Raw genomic sequence first — 17,039 nt, forward strand, 5'->3', positions numbered from 1 at the left:
TTGTGCTGGGATCTACTAGGCTGGAATGGAGCAAAGTGGTAACACTGACAAACCGTAATGAGCCCTCTCGTGCCTAATCAGAGGGTTGCAACTGAATGTATGCTGTCATTTCTTGGGAGCTGATGGATTTTTCTGCCTTTAATCCAAAATGCTTACTGCCCATAACTGGCTTATTTCTTTTGCATGCCTTGACTGTTGATTATTGTCAGTTTATTTTGTTTGTTTTAAAATAAATAATAAAAATAGACCTCCTCTAGAAATGAGTAAATTGGTAGGATTTTGAAATACAACTTAATAAGCTTCAAAAATTGGAAGTGGCTGGTAGAATTGTGTGACATATTACCCATTAGAAGTTTCATTTTCCTTTTTCTCCTTTGCTAAATAAAAGTATTGCATCCCCTGGCCCCCGGTGTGCCACCATAATGGTTTGTTAATAGTCAGGATGCGGGATATTCAATTTTTAAACTACCAATATTTGGGAAAATGAGGATTATACACATGACTTTCATGGAAGAGTAAAAAACAAAGCAAAACAAAAATTAGCTGCCTAAATAAGAAGTAGCATTTTGGAAACACTTTTTGTGCATGAAACCTTTTTGATTGATTCAGTGTCCAAAAAAGGACATAGCTGTAGATTTAAATTCTGTGAATCAGGGGCAGCTAGGGGGCGCAGTGGATAAAGCACCAGTCCTGGAGTCAGGAGGACCTGAGTTAAAATCGGACCTCAGACACATAACACTTACTAGCTGTGTGACCTTGGGCAAGTTACTTAACCCCAATTGCCTCATCAAAAAGAAAAAAAAGAAACAAAAAACTGTGAATCAACTTAGATGAACAAACATGGTTCCCAATGAAAGGAAAGAAAACAAAGCAACCCCCCGCGCCCCCCCCCCAAAATGCTTCCAAGTTCATGGTACATCATTTATTGAATATCTGAGGAATGATGTAGGTTTTACTGTTATTATTAGTATGTAGTATATGAGGGATCCATTTTGAAAATAGAGATTCTAATGTTTTTAAAAATCTCTTCTATTGTGTATCTCTTGTTTCTTAGTAAGAAATTTGGAATTTTTTGCGGTTAGTAAATATGAGTTAGCAAACATTACCTTTCTACAGGAGGACTATTATCAGTATTAATGAGGGAGCTTGCACATTAAATTTTACATAATCCTCTGTTTCATCTTGACTTTCCAGTTGTGTTTGCTAAGCAGAGTAATGCATGTACTAATGAACATATTAAACTTGCTTTTCTGGAAAGGAGCAGAGAATCTGATTACATTGTCTGTGCCTGATGAGTCCTACTTCATGTTTTATTTTAATGAAGATTGAGAGAATTCTCCAGTGTTAACCTTTATATGCTTCTCTGTGGTTTGTGTATTTTCATAGCATATCATTAGTAATTGGGGGAGACAATCAAATTCACATGCTATAATGCAATTTATGCTATATATTAGCTATTTTCCCATAAGCAGTTAGAGCTTCCTAAATCCATCTATCAGGCTTTCCTATTTCCTGTTGTTTCTTGTTTTAAGACTGCTGCTTCCAAAATACCTTTCATACTTATTTTTGTCCTTGTGGCAAAAATCACAGACGACTGATCAAACACCCAAACATTGTTTCGGTTATTACTTTAAATTGCAACATCAGGTACAGGTACAATGTAATACTTTGCTCTTTAGTGAAATTTTGCTCCATAAACCTGGATTTGTTTGCACCTGCCCTCATTCTATTGCTTGTGCCCTAAGCCTCTTTTAATTTTTCTTCTTTAAACTAAGTGAGATTTTATTGGTTTTTTTTTTAATTCTGTATTTGCATGGAATAGAAGTTGTTTGTTTTTTTTTTTTTCCTATTTTTGAGTTTGTCGGTTAAGTCCTTTAACACTGCCATGTGTAAACCAGCCTTTTTGTACTGGGTCTTCACGCTGACGTATGACGTCTGTAATGTGGCAGTAGTAAAGGGGTTAGTTCGTATGTGTCCTTTCTTTGTTTCCACGTGCTCCTGCTTCTCTGCATCCCTTTTGTCACCTCATTTTTTACCTCTTGTACTTGCCACCCTGTCTATTTCTAATGACTAACTGTACTCCCCTCCCACTCCCCAACCATCCAGGCTATCTGATGCCAGTGACCGCTGTCAACGTGGTGGAACCCAGTGGAGCATGCCACCACCCCAGGCTGCTTGTAGAAACTACACTGACTTTGTCCATGAACGCAATGTGAAGAATTCAGGAGTTCATCGTGATGTTGACTATACTGTCCATGCAGCCATGACTGAAATATAATTGGTGGTTAGCCTGATTTAAGGCATTGGGGCTGCTTTTGTGATGCTATCTGGTGGTATTACTAAGATGCCTTAAATCAAACTGAGGAAAGTTGAGGGGAAGCCAGTTTTCAGTGCCAGATTTCCCATTGTGTGGTGCTTTTTTGTACTGAGCCCTTTTGAGAAAGGGAATACAAAGTTATATGACACAAATAATAATGCTAAGTGTTCTTGCATTGAAGAGGGTATGCATATTGTAATTTTGAGGTTTCCTTAATTTAACTATGTTAGGTCTTTGTTGATCAGTGGGTGCCTTAGCAGGTGTCTGTGTATGTATGTGTGTACACACACGTGTGTATATGTATGCAAACACGTGTATGCACATACACATATTATATGGTCCATTTACCTCATAGTATAAAGATCATGCATTTCTTTTTATTTGGGAGAAGAAAACAAAAAGCCTTAAAATTTGGAAGGAATGGCATTTATTTCATCTGTGTACCTAAAGATTTTTATTTTAGTTGTTTATAATATATATTTTGAAGGAAAGAATGTGATTTAATTTAAAAAAAATAATGCTGCTTGTAGTTAGCTATGTAGAAATGTCTAAAATAGGGTCTTAATCTATTCTTAACAATAATTTTGATAAAATATTTCAGTTAGTGAAATAAATTTGCTGCTGAATAATCATTTTAAACAAAGACTAATTTTCTTTCTTGCTTTCTACCTTTTTGAGGGATTGACAGAGTTTTCCTCATCTTAGCACCAGATTCATACTCTGGTGTCAGATCCAGCGTAATGTACTCTGATAGGTATAGTGTATATCCCCTCTTAAACTTAAAAAAACAAAAATTTTAATGGAAACAGATTGGACATCAATTCTGATTCTTAGAATTTGACTCAATTGCTAGAAGCAAATCAGTGGTGTATGTGATAGCTTTCTTTCTTCTGAACTTTTCAAGTTTTCTTCCAGTTTCTTTAAGAGGTACTCTGAAATTATAATATATTTTCCTACTTAGCTTGGAGAATCTCTGTTGTCATTTTTTCTTCAGTTTAAGCATGTACACTTTTTGGTGATTACTTAGAATCAGGTAGTCTGCCTCTTTTCATAATTATCCTGTTAATGGATGCTATTTGGTAATCTAAAATAATGGTGTAAAACTCAAATAGAAATGGATCTTTGCGGGCCAGGCCACATATTTACTTACAAAACCAAATTAACATCGCAGTTAACATCTGTGTTGTATTGTATTTTAATTTCATTTTGTTAAATATTACCCAATTACTTTTTAATCTAGTTTAGGCCATACTAGGACAGAGTTTGACATTTCTCATTTAAAACAACAGATAGTTTAGGATATTTTTCTATTAGATTTTTGAATGTATCGTGTTCTGAGAACTCATAATACTTCAAACTAATGAAATAACAATAAAATTAAATTCAGGAGGAGATGGAAACCCATGCTGCTTATATATCCTAAGAAAAACTGCTACTTAAAATTTATCCTTAAAAAAAATTTAAAAAAAAATTTATCCTTTAGGGTCAAGACAGAGTGTTACAAAGTTTCCATTTTGAGCTTATGGATGCAAGCAAAGAGTAAATATAATGTATTATGTCAACAAAGGGCGTAATTAAATAGAACTAAGGATAATTAGAAAGTATTTGTCATTGGTAACACTGGTGAAAAATCAGTTTATTATCTTAAAGTTGGAGACAGCTCCAAGGTGTTTTTTCATGAAATTTATCTAAAACAAAAGCCTATGTCAAAACCATCTATCCAGGCATTGTCTTTGTTTCTGTGGACCCTCATCAATATGTTTTTTGAGATGCTGCTTGTTTTATTTCTCAGGGACACTATAAATAGAGTATAATGTATACACAGTTAATATACCTTTTCCTTAAAAGTAGGAAACTTTTATAAGTGACTTTTAAATGGAATAGTTTTGGGGTTTTTTTGTTTTTGTTTTTTGGATGCTCTTCCAACTAATGTGATCAACAAGGGACTAACTGGGTTGTCAGAAACCGAAGCTACTTGATACATTAAAACGTCTGCCTATAAAACATTGTAACGTCCGCAGTTGAACCAAGTATAACGGGCTTCCTAACTCCAGGCTTGTTTTGTATCAGGAGAATAAATCAAATATGAGTTCCTGCAAACAATTGTTTAGTTGTGATCAAATTAACCACTTATAAAACACTGCTATTTTCAGTGAAGCCTGGAATGGGATTAAATTTGCATTGATTTAATGAATTTGTTCAGCAGGATCATTAATCTTAATATCCTTGTGAATTGAGTTAGTAATGTACCATTCCCACTTTATAGATAGTAAGTTTTAGAGAATACAGTGATTCAGTGACTTGCCAGCTGTCACATATTAAACAGACGTCAGGGGCTTTCTAACTAACTGTTGATTACAATTATTTCAATTGTGTATCATCATAAAATGTTTTAAGACTTTCTCCCCACACCTACTTTTGCTGATATTTAATAGATTACTCACAATATTATAATGTGATGACTTTACAAAGAAAAGTGGAATTTTATTCATTTATCCTTTATTTAAAAAAAAAAGTTTCCTATTAGAGGCAGCAAAGTGCCTCAGTGGGACTGGACCTGGAGTCAGGAAGAGCCGAGTTCAAATCCAGATTTAGTCACTTTATAGTTCTGTGACTCTGGACAGGTAACCTCCCTCCATCTCAGTTTCTTTTTCTGTAAAATAGGAATAATAATGCATCTATCTTCCAGGATTGTTGTGAGGACAAAGTGAGATAATATTTGTAAAGCTCTTTGCAAACCTGAAACGGATATGTAAATGCTAGTACTTTGTAAACCTGAAAGCGATACGTAAATGTTAGCTATCTGAGAGAGTTAGCTTGGTGTAGTAGGTAGGGCACTGGACTAGAATTCAGGAAGACCTAGGTTCAAATCCTGCTTCAGGACCCTGGGCAAGTAATTTACTCTCTCTGTGCTTCAGTTTCCTCATCTTTAAAATGATAAGTTGGATTTGATGGTCTCTGTGGATCCTTGCAACTCTAAAATCCACGATCCTATTATGACATATGTTTTAAAATAGAAAAAATTAATAAAATGTAACCCAAATATCCCTTTCTTGAATTATTGAAGATAGCACCTTGTATCTCTATGAGTAGAACTATACACTGAGGTTTTGCAACAAATGAAATGTTTTTTATAAATTTATTAATCCACAGAAGTAGGCTTCCTCTTGGAAAGAGAGCTTGGCAGCAGATAGTTTGAGGGTGGAACATTGAACTGATCACATGAGCTGAGCTCTAATTGAGGGTTCTTATTGAGTATGCATGGTTAATAATACTTTAATTACTCAGTTGGTGTGTTGGAACACTTAGATGTATTACCAAGCAGTTGTTAGTATATCTTTACTGTGTTTCTTTGACCAGATTTTTACCAGAAGGTCTGGATTTTTGACCAGGTATGGTGTTTACATCTGTGTCTGAGATTGAACATATAACTTGCTAGATAAAAGTGTAGAAAGTAACCTTCTTTTCCTGCTCCTCTATTGCTCCAAATAATGTCTTTACAAGTTCACAGGTGTGAACAGCAAAAGGTGGGAAACATCATTATCTGTTATTGTAGCAGGTGTTAGGTTAAGAACAGTTACTTTTCAAAGCCGGAACACTTTATCTCACCTAACACTCAAAAGTTCCTAATAAGTCATCTTAAGCTGCATTCCAGTTTCATAAAAAGTGAGTTATATCTTGGCTTTGTTGTGCCTTTGAAAGTAAATAATTGCCATGGGTTTCATTAATATAAATTTGTCAGTCGTGTCTTAAAGGCACCATGGTATAGTGGATTAAAAGCCAACCTCTGAACCAGAAGACCTGGGTTCAAATCCTGCCTCTTCATGACACTTTGGACAAGTCACTTAGCCTTTTTATTGTTCTGGGTAACCATCTTAAGAGCATACACTGCAGAGAAGGTTGCATTAGTAGTACATCAGTGAAAATCATAAGACCAGTCCATATCCTTATCCCTAAATCAGTTTCATGATCTCATTTTCAGTTGTTGGTTTATCTTGTCCTGGATATTTTGTAGCACCTCAAACTCCACATATCTGAAACTGAACTCATTCACCTTCTTCAAACTGCCCCTTCCTCTGAACTTCCTTTTTGCTGTTGATGGCATTACCATTCTCCTTAAATGAACCTCAGTTTCATCTTTGGACTGTTTCCTCTTTCTTACTCTTTTTGCATCTAGTCAGTTGCCAAAGCTAGTCAGTTTTTACCCTGGAAGTATCTCTCGAGTTTGTCTTTGTATTATTACTGCCACCATCCAGTTTCAGTTGTCATAATCCTTTGGTTATACTATTGCAATAGAAAATGAAATAAAGTTGAATCTAACCTATTGTAATAGCCTCCCAATTGGCATATTTTCTTTGTTTTGCCGTGCTGCAATTTACTCTTTATTCAGCTGCTAAAGTAATTTTATTGATGCTTAGTTCAGACCACCTCATTCTTTTAATCAGTGAACCAGTTCAAGAAGATCCTAAAGAGGGAGATGTGTACTTAGAGAAGTAATACAGTAAGCTATTATTTCCATGGTTCTAAGAGTAGACAATGAAACTATCCTTTTACCATATAGAAATTTGAAAGGATATTCATAATTTCAGCAGCCTTGAAATATCTCATTTTAATGACCTTGCCTTGAATGTGATTTTAAAAGGGAATGTTTACGTTGGAATAAAAAGAGAGTGCCATCCACTGGATTTAAATGGGTAGTGCACCGGGTGTCGTTGCCATATTTCTTTGGAGCGTACCACCACTGCCTTCTTTTCACACAGGTTGGCGATGTTGATGTCATCCTGGATTCCTCTTATCCCACATATCCATTCAGTCCCTAAATGCTGCTCCTATCTTCTCAAAATCTCTGAAAATAGTCCTTTTCTGCCTGCTCACATAGCACCTCCCTGGTTCCCCTTATCGCTTCTGTCCCAGACTATTATTATAATTTTTGTTGTTAAGTAGTTTAAGTCACGTCCAGCTCTTCATGACCCTATTTGGAGTTTTCTTGGCAAAAATACTAGAGTGGTTTGCCATTTCCTTCTCCAGCTCATTTTACAGATGAGGAATTGAGACGAACAGGGTTAAGTGAGTTGCCCAGTGTCACACAGCTAGCAAGTTTCTGAGGCTGGGTCTGGACTCATGAAGGTGATCCTTTCTGATTCCAAGCCCAGGGCTCTACTGTGCCACCAGTTGCAATAGCATCCCAGTTAACCTTTCTATCTCCAGTTTCTCCCCACTCCAGTCCATTTTGCACAAAACCGCCAAAATCATTTTCTTAGTTCAGGTCTAACCAATCCCCTACTCCATAAAGTACAGTGGCTTCCTATTGGTTAATGAGTACATGGGTTCTTAACCATTTTGTGTACTAGACTTCTCTGGCAAATTGAGGAACTATGAACTTCTGTGTACATAATGGAAGAAATGCTAAATTTCAACTGGGACTTCTAAAAATAATAATGTATTTTTTTTATCCATCCTTATTCATGCGCTCCCTGAAATCTGTGCATGGGATCATTGAAGCCCAGCTAATGAACCTCTCCTCTAGGATAAAATGAGACATTTTTCTTTTTGGCTTGTAAAGCCCATGTTGTTGCCTTGTTGTAGCTTAATCTCTTGCCTGTATTCTGGCCAAGCCTAGATGTGTTTTTCATATGCTGTTCCCCTGTGCCTGGAATGACTCTCTTGCTTGAACCCTTTCCTGATCTCCTGAGCTGCTAGTGCTGCCCTCCCTAACCTATTTATTCTAGTTGTACTTCTCTCTGTTGTCTTCTCTGATAGAATTCAAAGCCCTGGAGAGCAGGGACTGTGTCATTTTTGTCTTTGTATTCCTAGCACTTAGCCAGCTCTTAGCATAATGCCTTAAATGCATTCTGTTTGTTCAAAAATCTTCAGAGGCATACTACTGTCCATAGCACAAAATAAAAATTTCTTAGCCTGACATTTTGAGGCTCTTCACCGCCTCATTCTAACCTACTTTTCTTGCCATAATTTTCTTCATATGCTGCATGTTTTTGCAAAAAGAGATTGGCTCTTTTCCCAGTGTGTCCTGCTCTTTTCTACCTCCATGCATTCACACAAACCATTACCAAGTTCTTTCCCATTTGATATTTTTTTACTATTTTGTCTAGACCTCTTCACCCTTAATCACATTGTAGTGTTTATCCTACTTATCATCTTATTCCTCCCTTGCCCCCAGTTTGGTTGTAAATTCCTTGAGTGTGATAATTCATTTTTTTACCCAGTTCCTTTTTACTCTTAATACTTCACATATTACGCATTTAACAAATGTTTGCCTAACTTGAATATGCTTGGAGTTTATGACTTGGGCAAATTGTCATGTAAAATAATGTTAGTGAACCAATCACCATGTCCACCCCCCACTTAAAACAAATTAGATTAGAGAAATGTGGATATAATCTGCCTTTCTAATGGCAGTGTTAGATTGTGTGCCTTAAATTAGTGTAAAAGTTAGATCCCAACTCCATCACTGATCAGCTTTTCTTTGGACTGACTCCCCTTTGTATGTACTCCCCTTTGTATGTTTTTAAAGCGTTTGTAAAATGTGATTATTATTTATCTGTTCCATTTGGTCAGTTGGGGAGTCTTGGACTTGGCATTAAGGAGATCTGAATTCTAGTCCTGGCTCTCTCATCTCTGGACCTCAGTTTTGTTTTTTTTTTTGTTTTTGTTTTTGTTTTTTTTTGTTTTTTGGCTAGGCAATGGGGTTAATTGACTTACCCACAGTCACACAGCTGATAAGTGTTATGTGTCTGAGGCCAGATTTGAACTCAGGTCCTCCTGAATCCAGGGCCGGTGCTCTATCCACTGCACCACCTCCCTGCTCCTGGACCTCAGTAATATTTGTACTAGCCACTTCCTGGGCTATGAGGAAAATGCTTTGGATACTTAAAACATTCTATAAATGTAAAAATAAGCTGCTGTTATCTGGAAAATGAGGGGGTTAAACTAGCTGATCAATAAGGTTCCTTCTAGTGTTAAAGGAGGTCTTGTGAGCATAAATACAACAGTACCTTTTTAGGTATTTTGACCTCTTTAAGAAGCTGATTGAATGAGGTAGTATTTATACAGTGTTTAGTACAGTGCCTGGCCCATAGTAGGTGTTTCTTTCCATTCCTGCCATACTTGTTCTTTCCATTCTCCTCGTGGTTGGAGCTAGGCGTGTTGGTACATGCTTATAATCCCAGCTGAGGGTAGGAGATCCCTGTTTCATGGTGAGGCCAAGCTGATTGGGTGTCTACACTAAGTTCCATGTTAATATAGTGGGAACAGGGCGTCTACCAGGCTGCCTAAGGAGGGCTAAACTAGCCCAGGTTGGAAATACAGCTGATTATTAGTGGGATCTGGAATCTTCTTTATGAGTAGCCCTTGTATTCTGTCCTGAAAGAGACAGACATAATTGGGAAAACACATTTTATCGTAGTAGAGAAAGTGAGTTAAAGTTATTACTGATTGTTGATAACAAGAGGGACAAAAAAGGTCAAGAGTTTCAGGCGTCTGGAAAGTGAAAGGAAGGAGCTTCTTGCCATTTTTAATGCATTATGGCTTTGTTTTTCCCTTAAATGAAAAATTGTACAGATTAGCTAAAGTTAATAACTTTAATGTTCCTCTTGAAACAATCATTCTCCTTCACTCCTTTGAGGTCATTAGTCAGGTCGGTGGCTGTGGCAGACTAGAAGCTGTAACTCTAGGTTTTAGGGGTGGTTGTTAGAATGACCTTTTTACATTTTGTTTCTTTATCAGTACTGACACTTTTATCTTGGCAGAGAGAAGAATTCTTTTTCTTTCTTCCTTTCTATTTCTTTTCTTTTTTTGTTATTTTGAACTTGACCAACAAACATGAACATGTATATCTCTATACTGAGAAAAAAGGGAGTTGTATATGAAATGGAATGTATTATGTACAGCTTGTTTTTTTTAAGTGTATAACAAATTTGCAACTGTCAAAGCTGCCCTCCTTTTCTGTGAGAGCAGCTGTTTTTTAGAGCTAAGTGTGAGAGCAAGGAGTTTCTCAGGGGTGAAACAGACTTGACACCTGATTTTTCTTTAAAATGGGATGAATAAATAAAATCCTTGCGTGGTTTTTCCTTTTTTTTTTTCTTGTGGTAGCTTCCAAGCAGATGCTACGCCACAACCTTCTGCACTTGAGTAAAGACCAGACAAGTAATGGTTAGATTTTTTAAAAAGGTTAACACAGGGGCAGCTAGTGAATAACACTGGATTTTTCATGTGAAATGTTTCATGACATCCCATTTCATCTTAGATTTGGCTTGTCCTTTTGTCCTGCCATAATCTTTTTGGATTCTGGCTTTTGTCATCCAGTATCATAGCTCCTTTTGTTGTCTTAGGAGCTATGGATACAAATGTAAAAATGATAGTACTGCCTTCAAGGAGCATACAATCTAATAATTTACTAATGTGGTTGCACTTATTGAAAAATCTTAATCCCTGGAGTCAATGATTTTTATTCTGACTTAACCTACCCATTCTTTTTAGTGTACTATCAATTTACTGGCACGAATACTTTGCTGGTAAGCTGAACTGGATTAAATTGAAAATTGAGGAAGCCTTTTTCAAGCACTTGTAATACACTAGACACTATAAATAAAAAGACAAAATGAAAAACATCCCCTGTTCTCAAGAAGATTATATTGCATTTTGACTAATTTTCTCTGAATTCCTCATATTCAATCAGTTACCAAATGTATATGTATATTAATATCCTAGCAACTTTTTTCTTGCAAACTGCTTGACAGATATTGTGAATGGAGGAGGAATTCACTGCAGATGGTGAGGTTCTGCAGGTGTTCCTGATTATGAATAACAATGTGCTAATTGTATCAAGACTTCTTCAAAAATTGAGGAGCTTTCTAATTCATATCTGCGGTCACAATTCCAGTCTAACCATCTACACGGGCAATACCAAATGGATTAAGTCTGCCTTTGATTCAGACCATACCATACAGTTGGATAGATTGTGGAACTGGACCATCAGTATGCTTAGTTACTGAAGACAGATAATAAACTATGTCCAGAATAGAACAAGAGGAAGAGAATGATTAGATTTTATTTGGCATATTGGTGCTTTTGTTAGTGCTAAACTTTTTAACACCAATAGTCTTCTGATGATGTTATATGCTTGTGAATTGTAGAATACCACAATAGCTAAAGAATTAGAGTTGTTGGTTATGATAAAAATCACACCCAGGACAATTGAAAGAGGGTATGAATAGGCCAGCTCCAGTGCAATACCTATGCTGGTAGGGCCTTCACAAGGCCTTCTTGGCAAGTTCTCCACTTTCGAGTGTCCCCAGACCTCTCTCTTCCTGTGTTGATTTGGGTTGGGAAAATAACTCGTGATTCATGATTTTTTGCCTTGTATTTCTTTATCAGGATTTTGATGCTTTTCACATCTTTGTGGAGTAATTTTCTAAGGGTATATGAGGTTTGCTATATTGTACTACCTCCTACTTAGCAGTTTTGGTTAGTTTCTCAGATTTCTATTTTGGGCAAAGCACTGGGGGTGACTGGGGGTTGTGAAAACACAATTAAAAGGTCTTTCCCTCAAGGATCTTTGTGGTGATACAACACATACACTCTTAAGTAAGTGGAAGATTATTTTTGGAAGAATGAAGATGAAAGAACAAGAGCAGTTCAAAAAAGTTTTCATATAGAAGGTGGCACCCGGGCTAAGCCTTGTAGGGAGTTAGAGATTCTATAAGAAGGAGGTGAGAAAGGAGTGCATTCCATCCGTGGCTGACTTGTGCAAAGGCATGAAGAAGATAAGGGATGGAATGTTGACTTGGAGGCATAGCTTGGTAGGTCAGTTTGATTAGAACATAAAGTTCATGGAACTGTATGAAATGGTAGGCTGATGAGTTCTTATTTTATCCTAGAGACAACAGGAAGCCACTGAAAATTCTTGAGCTGGGGAATTACATTGTCAGACTTGGGTTTTAGGATGGTTAATTTGCCAGTTTTAGAAAGGATGGTTTGGAGAGAGGAGACACTGCGGGGACAATTGGGCTATTATAAAAGTTCAGGTGAGAGATGGTGAGGGCCTGTATGAGTGAGAGAAGGAATGGATTTGAGAGATTTTGTTTGGATAGAATCAATGAGTCTTGGCAAGTGATTGGATGTATGGACACAGGAAAATGAAGAGTCGGGGATAATTCTAAGTGTACAAACACAACAAAAACAACAAGATAACTAGAAGTATGGTGCCCTCAACAAAAAGGTTGCAGGAAGACTGGTTTTAGGGGCAAAGATAAAAATTCTAATGTGGACATGTTGAGTTTGTGATGCCAATGGATTATCCAAGTCCTGGTAAACAATAATCCTTTGACTCGGGGACTGTAGTTTAGGAGAGAGATTAGATCTGGATATAAATTGGTTTGGGAGTCATCATTTTAGAGGTGATAACTGAATCCATAGAACCTAATGAGATTACCAAAAAAGAAAAGAAAATGTTCTCACAATAATCACCCCTTACCCTACCCCCCCCCCCCCAAAAAAGGATGGAGCCTTGGAAGATTTCAGTACTCCCCTCCTTAGGTGGAAGGTGGATATAATGATCCCACAAAAGAGATTAAGAACTGATCAGACTGGAATGAGGAAGAGTTGGCGTGGGAGGCAAATAGTTGACTATATCACCTTGCAGCCTGGCAGGAAGCCATCGGAGGTTGGGTAGCAGAAAGGTAGATTGGTGGAATTTAAGGATTTGGGAGCGGATGAAATAGAGTTTAACATTCATGAGCATCCATGTATTTTCTCAGACAAAGCAAAGTCAAAGATCCCTTTCAAGCTTGAGGCTGTTTTGAAAATTGTCTGCCTCTGTGGAAGCATTTTTCTACACACCATACTACCAGTATGTCTGTATTCTTGCACCAAAACCAGTTGATTCCAAGTCCAACAAATAGCTTATTTAATTCTCCTTAATAGTTTTTATCTTGAATTAAAATGCTAGATAGAGGATTTCCATATACACAAAAAGAGGATTACATAAGAACCCATGAATAGCTCTATTCCATACTGCTTACTTTAAAAAAAAAAAAAGATGTAATAAATTCAATGTTACTTTTGACGACTGCTGATGTTTCTAAAAAATGTTTCAATGATTTTTTTTTTGATTGGGGGTACCAGTTAGTCAACAAGCATTCATTAAACATCTACTGCATGCCAGGCACTATGCTAAAGCCTGAGGACAAAGAGAGGCAAAAAATGATCCATGCTTCCAAGGACCTCACAGTTTAATGGGAGACTACCCACACCAGTTAAAATCAAGAAAAAAACAAAACACTTGATAACAAACTCTTCCCTCTAATAAGGAAACATTATTAAGGAAAACATATCCACACAGTATGACCACGTCCAAAATTGTATGTCTCCTGTACCGTGAGTCCATCACCTTTCTCTTTGTTAGGAATATACTTGGTCATTGCTTGTATGTAGTTGTTTTCATGTTGTCGCTCCCCTTAGAGCTCCTTGAAAACAGAAATTATCATTTGCCTTTCTTTGTATCCCTAGAGCTTAGTTCGGCGTCTAGCACGTAGTAGGAGCTTAATAAATGCTTATTGACTAAACAGAGTTCCTAAGTCTTTCGGTTTTTCTTTACAGTATTGTTACTGTATAAATTTTTCTCCTGGTTCTGAAGGACATTCGTTTCGTCTCCTTTTAGAATGTTAGCCCTTCATCATCTTATTCTCGTTTCATTTGCTCTAATAAATTTCCTGTTCTAGGTTTCTCTGGATTCTTGTATTTGTTTTCATGGTTTCTATTTGGCTCTGGTCTTTTCATCAGAATTGCTTAAAAGTCTTAAGATTCTGGTTTTGTTTTTTTTTTAAAGGATGATACTGAGTAGGATGATACTCAGCTTTACTGGGAAAGTTATTTTGGTTGTAACCCTATTTTTTTTCCTTTAAAATGTTGTATTCCAATCTCTTTATTATTTCCAGTCTCTTTATTATTTTAAAAAATTAATTGTTTTTTTTTATATGAGCAAAAATCTACCTTCTCTCCTTCCTCCCCTGCCCTCCAGTTGAGAACTAAAGAAAAACAAAATTCTTATTACAAATATATATATATAGCCAAGCAAAAAAAAAATTTCTGTTGGCCGGTTCCTTTCTCCTACCTCCAAATATGTCTCACTTTGTATCCTTCATCTCTAACAGAAGGTAAGTATCATGTTTCATCATTAGTCCTCTGGAATCACAGTTGGACTTTATACTGATCAGAATTCCTAATTCTTTCAAGGTTGTGTTATTATTGTCATAGAAATCTGCTTTTGTTCACTTCACTCTGCATAATTTCATACAGTTCTTTCCAGGTTTCTCAGAAAGCATACCTTTCATTATTTCTTATAGCACACAATAGTATTCCATCACATTTATATACCATGACTTATTCGGGCATTTCCCAATTTATGGAGACCTCCTCAGATTCCTATTCTTTGCCACTTCAAAAAGAGCTTTAAATATTTTATATATTCTTAATTACAATGTTTTACTCAGGACTAATCCCTCCCTTAATCTACTCTCTAATTTCCTCATTTCCGCTTTCTCTGAAATGTATTTCTGTGCCTCACTTAGTGATGTTTTCTTTGTTTCGCTCCTATTTCCATTTTAAATTCCTGAATTGGAGCTTCCTGGTTTTTGTTTTGTTTGTTTGCCCCAGAAGAGTGGGAAAGATAGCTGCTTAAGTACCTGCTTTGTCATGAATGGATTGCTATCTCTATTGGTAGAGGAAAGTACCTGTGCTGATAATATCACAGATATTTTTGAAGTTTTAACTCATTTTTATGTGTTATTTTTGTGGTTTAAAGCAGTTATACTAGTCCTGTAAGGTAGGTAAATAAAAATAGTAGTAGTATTTTATTATGTATTTGGAGTCTTTGGATGATATAGGCACCGAAGAAGTCTTCAGTGAAAGATGGTTGAGATACCACAGTAGGTAGCAAAAAAGGCCCTTTGACCTCTATGTGTCATCTCAAGGGCCATTCAGTTGAATGATGAAAAGAAGAATGTGCAGTTTGAGAGTTTTCCAGATGGGTCCTTGCCTGGTTCAGAATCCAAAAGGGGATTATATGGTAGAGCTAGGGTGGCTGTTGATTTTGAGAACTATTTTTTTAAATTTAATTTAATTTTATTTTATTTTTTAAGCAATTGGGGTTAAGTGACTTGCCCAGGGTCACACAGTTAGTAAATGTTTTGTATCTGAGGCCGAATTTGAACTCGAGCCCTCCTGAGTCCAGGGCCAGTACTTTATCCACTGCGCCACCTAGCTGCCCCCAATTTTGAGAACTCTTAACTTGATCAGCCACATCTTCAGAGCAGTCACTCTTTATAGTGTTTGTTGCTATCAACTAGCAAGATCAACGAAGCAGTTGGGTCTCTTTTTTTTTGTGGAGATGCATAAAGCTTTGCTGAAAGGAAAGTTCATATTTGACTTTCTGTTTCAGCTCCCTCTTCTCTCTTTTCTGTTCAGCTGCTTCCATGCTTTCCTCTTGAGTTCCCCTTGGACTTTGAGAGTTTGGGAATAGATTGCATTAGAATTCTTCTTGGGATAGAGAGAAGAAGTGAGTGAAATAAATTGTCAGATCTCTTGCCCTTTTAGAATCTCAGCTTCCAGCAAACATTCAAAGTTCCACTCTTCAAATAGGCTTGGGATATGATAGAGCCTATATTGCTATTAGGGCCTGAAAATTAATTACTTGACAAGGTGATGTGAGTTTATAGGATTGTGGAATTTTAGAATTGAAGGGACCGTAGAGGTCATCTAGTCCAGCTCTCTCAGTTTTGCAAATGAGGAAATTGGGACCAGAACCATTAATTGACTTCTGCAAGTCCATGCACTAAATATTAATGACACATCACGGATCTGGATCTTACCTCTTTTCACTCACAATCCAGTGCTCTTTTCCGCTATACTTCCCTTTGAACAATGATGGGCCTAAATTTTTCTCTTAAACCACCTTATTGATGGGGTAGAGGGTGGGGAGCACCTTACTTTTAATGGTATCTTGTTTTGAAATTAACTTTGTTTTCACACGTATCTGATCTTTCTTCCTTTTGAGCCATCCCTATAACAAAGTTTTAAAAGGGAGGGAAAAGCAATTCAGCAAAACCAAAACAAACATTGTGTCCGACAGTATATGTAATGGACTGTTCTGCAAAGGAGGGTGGAATGGGATGTACATTTTCTGAACTCTTTTCTAGGACTAATCTTGGTCAAAATTATATAGCATTCAGTTTCTCTCTCTCTCTCTCTCTCTCTCTCTCTCTCTCTCTCTCTCTCTCTCTCTCTCTCTTTCTCCGGACAGTCCCTGACTTCAAGAAACAGAGGAGTCTACATGCCAGCAAATACAGAAAAAGCAAGATAAATAGGAAATAATTAAAAGAGGGAAAGCTCTGGAATTAAGAGGGGTTAGGGAAGACTTCCTGTAGAAAGTGACATTTTAGTTTAGTTTAACAGAAGTCAGGGAGGTCAGTTATCAAAGTTGAGGAGAGAGAGCTTTCCAGCCAGAGAAAATCCCCTGAGCCAAGAGATGGTTAGTTGTCCTTCGTTCTCAAAGAGGACCAAAATGACCTCACTGTTCTAAAGTTAAGTTACAGCGCGTCTGACTGTGGTTGATCAGACCAATATGAGCTTGGAATGTTCTACTGCAGGTCAGGCACAAATAGTCCATTTGAATATTTGGGGTCGATACTCTAAATTTTCACATCTC

The 17,039-nt window shown here is 36.9% G+C and overlaps 1 protein-coding gene across 1 annotated transcript in view; it reads left to right on the forward strand.

Moving 5' to 3' along the window:
* LOC114037768 (band 4.1-like protein 5) overlaps positions 1 to 4,896 on the forward strand; it is an 84,578-nt gene extending 79,682 nt beyond the window's left edge. The window contains exon 17 of the mRNA XM_027854722.1: positions 2,107 to 4,896. Within this exon, the coding sequence (XP_027710523.1) occupies positions 2,107 to 2,278 (172 nt within the window). The 3' untranslated portion in view covers positions 2,279 to 4,896. The remainder of the gene's footprint in view (positions 1 to 2,106) is intronic.
* Positions 4,897 to 17,039: the final 12,143 nt, after the last annotated feature.

Source organism: Vombatus ursinus, unplaced genomic scaffold (genome assembly GCF_900497805.2).
Source record: "Vombatus ursinus unplaced genomic scaffold, bare-nosed wombat genome assembly UNPS02010548.1, whole genome shotgun sequence".
Lineage (NCBI taxonomy): Eukaryota > Metazoa > Chordata > Mammalia > Diprotodontia > Vombatidae > Vombatus > Vombatus ursinus.